Raw genomic sequence first — 13477 nt, forward strand, 5'->3', positions numbered from 1 at the left:
GCCCATGGGTGATATCAGACATAAAAGCAACTCTGATAACTACTCTCAGGAAGGAACAGAGTTTTACTAGAAATGTGTCCTTCTTCATGAAATTCCTAGGACCACAGGGTTATCAACAAGAAATGATCAAGAACAACGCTGTCAATGCCTACGAGTGCTGCGGGAACAGATCAAAACCAGCTGGCTGGCACTCCACTGAGAGGAGTGTGACTTCTTCTTACAGCCTGCTGGAGTTTATAAAAGTTAAGTTAGCGCTCTAGTTCTTTGCTTGTCTTCTACGCATTGTATATTGTAGCGGGGAAACCACTGGTGCTTTAAGTGGGCGGAGCCATATGCAGCGCTTATTCCTGATTGGCCAGTTGTTGTCAGCTCCCGGAAGTCACCACCGCACGCTTGTCTGCAGCGCAGCTTTTTGGGTGACCCGACCTGGCTAGCTTGTTAGGAAAGTCCGTGGCTATGGGGCTTCTGTCTAACGACCTTCTACGGTTCCTGAGAGCGGTCGTATGTAGAGGACATGTGATACGCGGGTATTCAGCGGGTCCAGTGTCCGCTAACAACGCTGTGAGAGTACGCTTCGCTCCCAGCCCCACAGGTATGGAGGGCGTTTGCAGCTAGCGGGGCAAGGACTGGAAGAGGAGGGCAGGTAATGATGAATAGTGGCGTAACCGGTAGCTGGGGTATGGGAGACCCTACTACTGGTGACAGCCAGCAAAACCAGACACTGCACTCCCAGCCTAGGAAGAGTGTTGTTGTTCCTGTTTACATTCCACATTTTCCTTACTCTTGCATGCCCTAACACTATTTGCTTTTACCAGGATGGTGTGTTTCTTTAGTTGTTTCTTGCACCATATTACTCGTGTTGTGGGCAGTGTGAATATAGTTGACTCTATGTAACTGTATGAGTTTGGGATGTGGGTGGACAGTTCAGGTCGAGCATCATCTGAATGTCTCACTTTGCCTGTCACTGGGTCATAAAGGTGTTCGGAATATATTCCCATCCAACCCTTAACCTCTCTGCAGAGCACACAGAATAATGGTCACGTGTACCAGTTGGCATTGTGATTATATGCAAATGTGTGCAAAGGAGGTACAGTGCTAAAGCAAAAGAAAATGCAGTGTTTACATGTGGGTGTGCTATGTGTGGCTGTAGCGAAGTAAAGGAGATGCAGGAGAGCGAAACAAGTGCTGAAAAGGAAAGAAAAGAGATGTGAGGTAAGCAGATTGTGTGTTTCAGAAACACATGATGAGGAAAAAGAGTGTGTTTAACTGAGAGGCGGCAGAAGAATGGTGTGAAGAAAACAGGAGTGATTGAGACACTCCGAAGACCACTGCCACTTTCACAAACTAGTAATGCTTCATTCATAGTCTGCTTCAAAAGTTTAAATTACTCTGTGTGTGTGTATGTCTATATCTATCTCTATCTCTATCTCTCTCTCTCTCTCTCTCTATATATATATATATATATATATATATATATATATATATATATATATATATATATATAATTTCATTTCATGAAGCTTTATTCGGTTCAAATGAATGACAATAAAAGCACAAACACAGTACAGCATGTTAAAAGAATAAAAACTATTATTACATATTTCATAATATCATATCAAATGCAGTTATTTACATTAAAATAGACATATCTAACCAATTGATGAGAAAATTCAGTTAAAAATCATACTTTTCCCAGCGTTGATGCACTTATTTAAGAACGTTGCAGTTTAAAAACAGATATCTGGTGATTCCAAGTTAAAAATTAAAATCATAGCATGTGTAACTGTACGTACTCCGTATTTAACAAACATGGGTTTCAGAAAAGCAATACGAAAGTATGTTTACAGTTTACATAACAACAGAAAGTGTACAGTGCTCTGGGTGGTACATCATCACACCTGCAAGGCCCAGTCGGATGTTTCTTAATATTAGGATGGGCTACCAAGTGATGGGCCATTCCGAATCAGAGCCTAGTTAGTACAAATTTGTGAGAATTCCTAGTTACCATGGTTAAATACGAAGGGAAACCTTCCACTGTAATATACCTATTATAAAAAATAACAGTAGACAGAGATCTGGCTGCAATTGCCCGCTTTCTCCCCATGAATGTCAAGAAAGTAATTTTCATTTCAGATTTGGAGATCATAGATGCTGCACCGGGGTTATCTACAAGATTAAGATAAAAAATGTCTGAAAAACAGGCAACAACATATTTGAACCAGGGAATATTTTGGTATTTGTCCAGGCATAAACAATCCTCAACAATAGATCTATTAAATTGCTTATCATCCTCTAGCCAGATAGACCGCCAAGTAATCAATGGCCTAAGGCATAATAGATCAGCTAAGTGATTGACAGCTAGCACTCGATGAATTAATACAGTCGAAGCTGACATGGGCAAACAAAGGAGCCTTTTTAAAAATAGATTTTCCTCCAGCTGCAGTTCTGAAACACAGCCGTGGCCCCACACTCCTGCCCCATACAGTGCTACAGTAGCACATCTAGCCTGGTAGATCTTGAGCATATCCCTGGGACGGCGATCCCCTACCTTGGCAGAAAATCTGTAAATACCATGGGCATTTTTTGCCATTTTATTCCGGATATTAATAAATTCATTTTTCCATTTCCTATCATTAGAAAAAGTAATACCTAGGTAACAACATTTTTCCACCTGTTGCACCTTCTCTCCATCTATAAAAAAAGTATTTAAAACTCTAGCTTTAGCTCCACAGGTCATGGTGTAAGTTTTCCCTTTATTAATTACCAATTTTCTATCTTTAATAAAAGAGGAAAAACTATCCATTAGTCGCTGTAATCCCACCGGGTTCCTTGAAAGTAAAACAGCGTCATCGGCGTATAATAACACCGGCACTGGTACACCTTTGACCTGAGGGGTATCAGCGTTAACTTTTTTAAAAATTACATCAATTTCATTATTAAATAAAATAAATAGGAGGGAAGCCAGGACACAGCCCTGTCTAATTCCTCTTCTAACACTACATTTTGGGGTGCATTCTCCTCTAGTTCCAAAGCACACACTAGTTTTCAACTTCTCATATAACCTGGCGAGGAAGAAGATTATACCTTCGGGTGCTTCTAGCTTCAACAAAGTTGGCCATAAAATTGCATGGTCTACCATATCGAAAGCACTACTCAGCTTTGCACCCTGTATGCACGAATAGAAATATACCACCAGTGAAAGTACTTTGAGTCTGGCTGTGGCGTCATTTGGTGTCCCGTTCTTGTCCGCACGGAAAGTTCATCGAGGGACAGGCTGGAGCATATATATATATATATATTCACTGAAAAAACCATAGGTTATAGACCATATATAGTTAGGAATTAGCATTTACAAAACCGTGAAAATTCACTGAAAAAACCATAGGTTATAGACCATATATAGTTAGGAATTAACATTTACAAAACCTTATTTTACTCACACAAAACCATGGAAATTCGCATATATAGTTAGTTGCACTAACTATATATCGCGCACCCGCAATCCACTGCTGATGATGTCACATATTACATCATTCATGACATGGTCACTGACATCACTGATGACATCACTGATGATATCTCAAATGACATCACTGATGACAACATCCAGTGACTGTATATTTCTGTAAAGTCAAAATATGTCTTAAATATTGAAGAATGAGTGGATGTATAAGTGTCTGGATGAAGGATTTAGTAGGTGCATGACTGACTGTATGAGTGAGTGATTAAATGTGTCTCACTGAGTGCATGGGTTAGTGACTAAACTGTCTTAATTTGTGCATCATTATGTCTGTTGTTCTGTAAACTGCTGCATGTGTTGATCAGTAGCTATATGAGTAATTATATGGGTTATTGATTGGTTGCCCAAGTATTTGTATGGGAGACTGAGTGTGTGTGTGGGGGGCTGGGAGGTGTATGACTCTGTGCATAGATGTGTGAGCAGTTGATTCACTAGATGTATGGGTTCAAAAGTGCATGTGGAAACAGCTGTATGGGCAGTTGACTGTGTGCATGAGTGTATTGGTGAGTGAATGGATATCTCAGTGCTACATGTCAAAGTAAGTACATATGTAAAACACAGTACATGTGAGAGTTGACATAAATAAATAACTGTGCATAAGAGCCAGTGAATGTGTGAGTGGCTGTATGGATCATTTTGAACTTGTATCAGGGATTGTATAAGAGAGTAAATATGTGTTAGTATATGTTTGAATAAGTAAGGTGTGTATAACTGTATAGTTGAGGAAATGGAGGTGTGATTGATTCTTTGCATGACTGACTAGGTGTGTGAGTAACTCCATGGATGAATGACAGTCTGTGAGTGTCTGTTTACACTGATTGTATCTAAGGTTATATTAGAGTCTGAAGAGGTTCATCGTATTATCACATGAATGATATCATCAGTGATGTGATCAGTAATGTCATTTGAGATGTCATCAGTGATGTCATTTGAGATGTCATCAGTGATGTCATCAGTGATGTCATTTGAGATGTCATCAGTGATGTCATCAGTGATGTCACTGACCATGTCATGAATGATGCAATATGTGACATCATCAGCAGTGGATTGCGGGTGCGCGATATACAGTTAGTGCAACTAACTATATATGCGAATTTCAATGGTTTTGTGTGAGTAAAATAAGGTTTTGTAAATGCTAATTCCTAACTATATATGGTCTATAACCTATGGTTTTTTCAGTGAATTTTCAAGGTTTTGTAAATGCTAATTCCTAGCTATATATGGTCTATAACCTATGTTTTTTTCAGTGAATTTCAATAGTTTTTTAATAGCAAATATCAAAAGCTGTAAAATGTATTCTTCTTTTAAAGGAAAAATATATTTTTTATGTATTTAATATCATTTTTTTATGTTTATAAATTATTATTTTTTTTTTTTCGCTACCGGTCCGCGCACCGGGTAGCTTCCCGTTAGCTCAATTTGGTGCCGCGACCCGATCCGCGCACGGGAAACGTTCCATTAGCGCAACTGCCGTATTCGAAAACAACATCGTGACGCGTCGCGTAAGCGCGACGTATCGCGTTGCCGCGTAATGCGTCTTATGACGCGCCGCGTTAGCGCACTCGGAAGTGCTCCGGAGCGCGACCCGAGGCGCGAAGCACAGCACCCCGGAAGCGCTCCGGGCGCGGAGTGGGACGCGTAACGTAAGCGTAACAGGTCATGTGACCTGAAAATAACACTTTTCATTGGTTTAGAACCTTTTTTTTTCCCAAATGATGAAAGCCCCCACCTTTTTTCCTCACTCTGACTTTCATCTTTGTGAGAGGAAGACCTGTTTCTGCTTGTTCAGTCATGGCATCTGTAGTAGCTGCAGCTGGTGGACCCCCACCACCACCACAACCACCTAGGAAGGAAGGACCACCTGCACAGTTCCTTCCAAACCCAGAGGAAGAGGAAGAAGAAGAGGAAGAGGAGGTAGAGCCGAGGCAGTTATTGCGTGAAGAGCCCCGGCAATCCCACCGCTTAGACCATTTTATATGGCAATTTTTTTCTTACCCTCGAGGGCAAAAAAAGGTCAATGCCCGGCTGGTGACATGCCTCATTGCGATGCAGTTCTGTCCCGAGGCACAGACAAAAAGTATAGTTTTGGAAACTATACTATGCACTGCCACATGCAGAGGTGGCATCCAATCAATTATAGCGTTGCTGAGGTGCGTCACCTCCAGGATAACCCACCTATATTATTTTACTGTTTCCCTTGGTTTTCCCCTAGTTACGCTTTCCGGAACGCTACCCGGTGCGCGGACCGGGCGCTAACCGTGCAAGAATTTGAAAAAAAGGCTGGTTTTTTTTACATATATGGGCCTCCTCAGCCACCCTCAGAAAACCTAGGGGGTAAGGATATGTCTCCCGTGCCCCCTTATACCCATTCCCAACATTGTTTATCCTCCATCTTGTGACTAAATTCGTCCGAAACACAAGATGGCGGACTCCCGTTACGCTACCGGTGAGCTACCCGGTTCGCGTACCGGGTAGCGCTTCCACCGCGAAAAATCGAAAACATTTTTTTTTTTTTTTTTTTTGCCCCGCGGGGCCCTTTAATAGCCCCCACATCAATCCTAGGGGGTCAGGAAGGGTCTACCTTGCCCCCTTTCATTCATTTCCCCCTTCGTTTATTTCCACCTCTTGTCTCTCGATCCTACCGAGACGCAAGATAGCGGCCGCTCCGGACTGTTTAGAATGTTGACAGTCACCGGAGAGCCAATCCGCTTCTCCTCTCGAAGTTCCGTTACGCGTCTGGTACGCGAACCGGGGCGCTAACCGGGACGCTGTCAAAGATATATATATTTTTTTGAACGTTAATTTCTCAAAATCCACTGGAGCACATATCTTGAGACCTAGCAAAGGCACATCGGGCAAACAGTCTCTACAATTTTGCCAAGTTTCATAGAAATCCATTCAGCTGTTCGAGCTAAAAGTGAGTCCAACCGCCCTATGGAAAACTCAATGTTAAAAACACGTTTTGGGACCCCCCTTTTTTCTCGGCCCTCGCTTGACGAACCCCCCGCCCCCAAAACTTTCAGGGGCCGCTCAGAAACAAAATGTGCCATTTTCCTAAAAATTTCAGCCAATTCCGTCCATCAACGCCAAAGTTATTCAACATAGAATTTTCAGAAATCCCTATTCAAAAAAATCCTAACTATATATACCTACTGGCGACCGCCAGTAGGATATATATATATATATATATATATATCACACCGCAGGTCTGTCAGCAAAGGTAGGGTTTATTCACGCCATAAGCCCTACGTGACGCGTTTCGCACTCCATGAGTGCTTGTTCACACAAAGTTAATCACAAAGTTTGCCGTATTTACTGTGTGCTTTGTATCAACATAAATGACGGACTAACAAACAAATGCTGTGATATGTAGCGCCATCTTGGAGTTATCAGATGTTGTATCATTAGGTCCATAAGCTTACACAATATATATGTTATGATAAACAATACTGTAGTGCATCTCTACAAATAGTGTATTGCTAATAGTGGCTCACTGACAGACTAAACCAGTCAAATATACAAAACATATATGATGTCTGTAAAATTCCTGATAGTCACAAAATAATGGTAATGATGGCGTAAATAGTGAGTCCGTTTACAAAAGCCGTGTCTTAGTGTGTAAACTAGCTGAAATTGTGCCTAGTTTAAACAGGGGAAGAGCCGGCGTGCGTGAATTGATCACATGTCCTGCCAGCCCAATCAAAAGCATAAATGACTGGTTGTTATGGTAACTGTAACTCGGTGGCGGCACGTGGGCATATTCTTCCAATCATCTATTCTGGAAGGTTGCTATGGTTAATGTAAACCTCATCGGCACGAGTAAGCAGTGCATATCGGTCATACAATAGATGCCGATGGCATATGATTAGCAAAATATAAATCTTATACTTTCCAATATAGATCCCCTAGTATGTGGGGAGTCTAGATGTACTGAACGGGAGCACATAAGTATGACGTGACCCCACCTCTATGTGTACCCTGTCGCTGAGGCACGATTTGTATCCCCTGGTAAGTGGGAATGTATATACAGAGGTGTATACAGTGTTACCCTAAATAGTGGGTATTCTTTGATTGCAGCATGGTATGTTACCCTAGATAGTGGGTTGTAACATAGGTATCCAGTACATCATTGACAGTTATACACGGCAAGACAATGTTATATGAACTTCCTGTAAGAGTACACACTTATGTCAAAGAAGGCAAAACTTTGATTACACTAATATGATCAGGCCAAAAACCCGTACTCCAATTCACCGCAAACGGTAAAATATCAACCTAAATCAAAGTGCACAGTGATTCAGTCCAAAATAACAAAATTGTAAAAGAGACATACTTGGAGCGAAGAATGGAGAAAGCCAACGTTGAAAGGAATAGGGTGCAGTTGTCGCAAGCCTGAGACAGAGTCCCTCCCTTTCAACCTGTTGGAGAAAGTACATATAAGAGAATGTATCTATACAATTATATAATATACAGTAAAGCAATCATTAGTCATGTAAGTGTACATTATATTCTTCATCAAGGTTATGTCCTTTAGGAAAACGGGTACAGAGACCTATGATATGCCTCGATTCCCGTTGCCTCAGTTTCAAAGCACGGTTACCACCTCTGACAGAGAGGATCACCTGTTCAATAATATAGTATTTCAAAAATTTGGCATTGGAAAAATGATGACTCTCAAAATGGCGAGCAATCGGATATTGTTTATCCTTATTAGCTATGGCTCTGGTATGTTCAAGTATTCGTTGCTTTGCCATTTTCGTGGTGCTCCCTGTGTACTTTAAGTCACATGGGCATACCAATACATAGACCACAAACATGGTAGTACATGTTAGAAATTGTTTGATCACTTCCATCTTGCTCGTACTGGGATTCCAATATTCCTTTACCATCTGGCTGTTAGCACAAGCTTTGCAGTGACCGCAAGGAAAAAAGCCGGGGAGATCGACCCCTCGTGGTGTACTCTCACTGATAATGTTATGCACCAAGAGATCACTCAAATTGCGGCCCCTGCGATATGTGATACTAGGTCTGGAAGGGATGGTATTTCCTATTATAGGATAATTTTTAAGAATTTCCCAGTTTCTAGTGATACTTTTTTTAATTTGTTTGTGGTTACCATTGTAATTAAGGATGATACGGGTCACATTTTCATCCTCCATTTTATCATCATTCTTCCTCAAATTGCTGAGTAGGTCTTTGCGTTCTACTTGTTTCACTCTATTGATGGCTTGTTTGATAACCCATTTGGGGTATCCTCTGGTTGTAAATCTTTCCACCATAAGTGTTTCTTCCTTCCGATAGTCTTCCATGGTGCTACAATTTCTTTTCGCCCTAAGCAGTTCTCCATAAGGAATGCTCCACTTTAAAGGTTCAGGGTGGCTGCTCAGCGCGTGCAGTAGTGTGTTACCTGCTGTTGTTTTTCGAAACAGTACGGTTTTAAGTTTCTTATTCTGCACTTGCACCTTGGTGTCCAGATATTCAATTTCCGTTTTGCTAATATTACTCGTAAGAGTGATATTGCTCCTGTTAATATTGAGTTTAGAAATGAATTCTGTGGCTGTTACTTCACTTCCTTTCCAGATAAGGAAAATATCGTCTATGTAACGTAGCCACATAGTGACTTTTTGGAAGTCTTCTTTCAGATCTGGTCTGTGTCTGATGTCCGCCTCCCATGCTCCCATGAACAAGTTGGCAAAGCTCGGGGCAAAACATGTGCCCATCGCTGTGCCATGTGTTTGAATATAAATGTCATCATTGAACAGAAAGAAGTTGTTAACCAGACAGTGTCTGATCATGTCCAATATCATGGTAGTATGTCCAAGATACTTGATGTTACGGTTTTTCAAGAATCTGGCGCATGCCTCAATCCCTTGTGTGTGTTCTATTGAGGTATACAATGAGCTGACATCTAGAGTTATGAGAAGCTGATTGCTTTCCCACTTGACATCCTTGATTTTGTCCAGGAAGTCTTTCGTGTCTCGTACGTATGTTGGTAGGCTCTTCACATATTCTTGTAGAAAATAATCTACATATCTGGAGATATTTTCCAGAAGGCTCCCTCTAGACGAAATGATAGGTCTGCCTGGGGGATTATGTTTACATTTGTGCACCTTCGGAAGTAGATATAATATAGGAAGAACGGGATAATCCCGTTTAAGATAACAATATTCCTCCCACTCAATCCATCCTTTGTCTTTCCAATCTGTAAGTTTGTCCCAGATTGTAGTAATGCTCAAGTTATATTCCGATCTATTACTCCTTTTATAGGTTTTGACATCATCTAGTTGCCTTTGTGCTTCCCCTATGTACATGGCTTTGGGTAAAATGACAATATTGCCACCCTTGTCTGCAGGGCGGATGACAATGCTATATATATATCCTACTGGCGGTCGCCAGTAGGTAGTTATAGTTAGGATTTTTTTCAATGCAAAATCTCAAAATTCTATTGTGAATAACTTTGGCTCCCGTTGACGAATCTGCCTGAAAATTTCCTCGAATTTGCCTCGCGAAGCTCCGGTCCTTCCTTGAAAGTTTGGGGGGGATTCGTCAAGCGGGGGCCGAGATAAAAGGGGGGTCCCAAAACGTGTTTTCCCCATGTTAATTTCCATAGGGCAGTCAACCTCACTTTTAGCCCGAACGGCTGAATGGATTTCCACCAAACTTGGCAAAATTGTAGGGACTGGTACCCCGATGTGCCTTTGCTATGTCTCAAGAAATGTGCTCCAGTGGTTTTTACGAAAATTAACTTTGAAAAAATATATATTGGGCTACATTGGGCTATATATATATGTTAGAGCCCAAATGTAGCCCAATGTAGCCCAAAGATGGCCACCAAAGACAAAAAAAAATGTAGCCCAAATATCAGCCAGATGTAGCCCAACTATAGCCCAATGACAGAATGTCCCAGAGTGTTCTAAAGAACAACTAGAGCACTAACAGTCTTACTTATGACAAAAGTATGGCACACCTGAAGTCATCTTGATTGGAATAAAGTATTCACACTTAAAACATTTAATTTGCAAAGGAACAAAATGAGGGGGTTCATTTTGCCATAGAAATTATGATTAGTGCTGAAGAAAGAAAAATTAGGGCACATTTTGAGTGACTTCTCAAATCCTCTTATATTTAATTAAAACAATTCTGATATGCAGTCTCCCAAGATGGCCCCCAGAGACAAAAGAGCCCAAATGTAGCCCAAATATCAGCCAGATGTAGCCCAACTATAGCCCAATGACAGAATGTCCCAGAGTGTTCTAAAGAACAACTAGAACGCTAACAGTCTTACTTATGACAAAAGTATGGCACACCTGAAGTCATCTTGATTGGAATAAAGTGGTAACACTTAATACATTTAATTTGAAAAGGAACAAAATGAGGGGTTTCATTTTGCCATAGAAATTTTATATATATATATATATATATATATATATATCTATATCTATACTACTATTATAAAGAGAGAACTTGCACCTTTTGGCAAGGTAAACTCGGGAACCACAGCACCAATCCACACACCCAATACATTGTTGTAAACCACAGGGTGTGTAGATGGACATAGGCTGCAAAAAATAAAAAATAAACGTAAATTAAAAAAATAAAGTTTAAAAAAAAAAGTAGTCCCCTAAAACAAGCGCCGGCCGCGACGTAGCGCTGACCGCGACCTACACCTGCGTGATGACGTGCTGGGAGGAGCTGGGACGAGGGCCGACGTGCGGCGAGGAGTGGCGCGGCGGCTCAGGTAAGGCGAGGCGGGAGGCGGTCCGCGGTCCGCGCAAGGCAATGTCGGGGCGGGCGGGGGCCCGGGAGTGGGGGCTAAGTCCGGAGTTTTGCTGATGTAAGGCGGGAGGCCCGGCCGGGACGGGACTAAAGAAATCCTCAAAATGCAGCCCCCAGCCCCCTTCTGCCCCCGGGCAACGCTGGGGCGGGCTGGAGGCCGCCGGGAGGCAGGCGGGCGGGCAGCGGTACAACCAATGTCGGGGCGGGCGGGGGGCCCGGCCGGGACTACACAAACACTCAAAATGCAGCCCCCAGCCCCCTTCTGCCCCCGGGCAACGCCGGGGCGGGCTGCTAGTATATATATATATATATATATATATATATATATATATATATCTATATATATTCACTGAAAAAAACATAGGTTTCACACCAGTTATAGTTAGGAATTAGCATTTAAAAAACCTATTAAATTCACTGAAAAAAACCATAGGTTTCACACCAGTTATAGTTAGGTGGAAATTTTACTCGCATAAAACCATTGAAATTCCCACGTTATAGTTAGTTGGATTCACTATAACTTGCGCGTGCAATGCACTGCTGATGACGTCACATATTACATCACTCTTGACATGGTCAGTGACATCACTCATGACATCACTGATGACATCTCAAATGACATATATATATATATATATATATATATATATATATATATATATATATATATATATATATATATATTCCAGAAACAATCCACCCATCCGTGGATAAACTTGGAGGCACTCAACTGGGAAGTTTTTAAAGGGGAGAGTTTATTCTGCAAACAGGGCGAAAAAACTGACAGACGCTTTTCGGCAAACAACGCCTTCTTCAATGACAGTTACCATAACAAACAAAATCGTATTTAGGCATACCGGAAAAGGAACATATATGTGTGTGTATATATATATATGTATGTGTGTGTGTGTATTTATTTATGTGTGTGTATATATGTGTATATATATATATATATATATATTCCCATTCAGTTATGTTGGGGTTGACAGCGTGCTCCCAATCATCGGCGGTGCCAGAGCGAGGCGCCCGCCAGCGCGTAAATAATTCAAAGAAATCCCTCTTCCACGTAAATGAAAAGAATGGCACTCCAGAAGTAGATTTTCACATAACTTGCGTTTATTCGCTGAGGTTATATACGCGTTTCAGCATAAGTCTTGGTAACAATAGTGGTGCCATTTTTTAAAATGTCATTTAAACCTCTTCAATCAAATCATTGGTAACAAAACCACATGTATATAGATGTGTGTGTGTGTGTATATGTATATATATATGTATATTTCTTTTTTGGGGTAGTGTGGCTTGAAAAAACGTTTTCCTCAAAATGAAGCTAACAGTGGGCACCGATTGCAATTAAAATGTTACGGTTTACCTTCATCAATAAATTATTGGCAAAACGGTGGGCAATATTGTGGGCCATTGGATTTTTGTGATTCTGTGCTTGCATCCTTTACCAGATAATTATGGATTTACAACATTTGCAGGGATTTTGATCATGCAGGGCTAATAATCTCCATATGTGGTCTGTTTTTTTTTTTAAGGCTTCCTCCATTTGGGTGGACTTCGTACCGCTCTCTACAATTACATTTTTGCCAAACAACAGAGAGGGAGCTTTATCCTTCGACTGGAAGACACAGACCAAAGCCGCCTGGTGCCCGGAGCTGCAGAGGCCATCGAAGATATGCTGGAATGGGCAGGTAATCTAGCACTTTGTAACAGGAGCCCAGTGATTGTCTCACCCATTCTTTTTCTAAATTTAAAACCAGCAACATTCCAAAATAGGTTAAGTTTGTGTGATCCACAAATTGAAGGGTGATACATAAAATAAAATAAATCTAGTTTCCACTACTCAGTATAGCATCCACAACAATTACAATTATTGCAAGTCCCTTTGTTAGATTGTTTCTTGCAGGGTTGAGAGCTATTGTGAGGACGCTTGTCAAGATTCCACCCGCTTTACACAGTTTGTCCTGCTCCTGACGTGCACCACCCTTTCATGCACAACTCATGATGCTCTTATGCCTAAATCCTTGCTATTTACACTGTTTTGTGAAAGGTCTCTACAATTAATTCGAAATTAATATCCCTACAGCTAAGAGAGCTCAAACACTGCAATATTGCAGAATCACCAGTGATATATCTATAGGCCCTGCAGTGACTGTTTATTGGAGGCAAATAGGACCG

The 13477-nt window shown here is 41.3% G+C and overlaps 1 protein-coding gene across 1 annotated transcript in view; it reads left to right on the top strand.

Moving 5' to 3' along the window:
- Positions 1 to 371: 371 nt before the first annotated feature.
- Positions 372 to 13477, top strand: part of EARS2 (glutamyl-tRNA synthetase 2, mitochondrial) — a 48560-nt gene continuing 35454 nt past the window's right edge. The window contains exons 1-2 of the mRNA XM_086940437.1: positions 372 to 592; positions 12835 to 12990. Coding sequence (XP_086796563.1) covers positions 457 to 592; positions 12835 to 12990 — 292 coding nt within the window. The 5' untranslated portion in view covers positions 372 to 456. The remainder of the gene's footprint in view (positions 593 to 12834; positions 12991 to 13477) is intronic.

This window comes from Lissotriton vulgaris, chromosome 10, assembly GCF_964263255.1.
Source record: "Lissotriton vulgaris chromosome 10, aLisVul1.2, whole genome shotgun sequence".
Taxonomy (NCBI): domain Eukaryota; kingdom Metazoa; phylum Chordata; class Amphibia; order Caudata; family Salamandridae; genus Lissotriton; species Lissotriton vulgaris.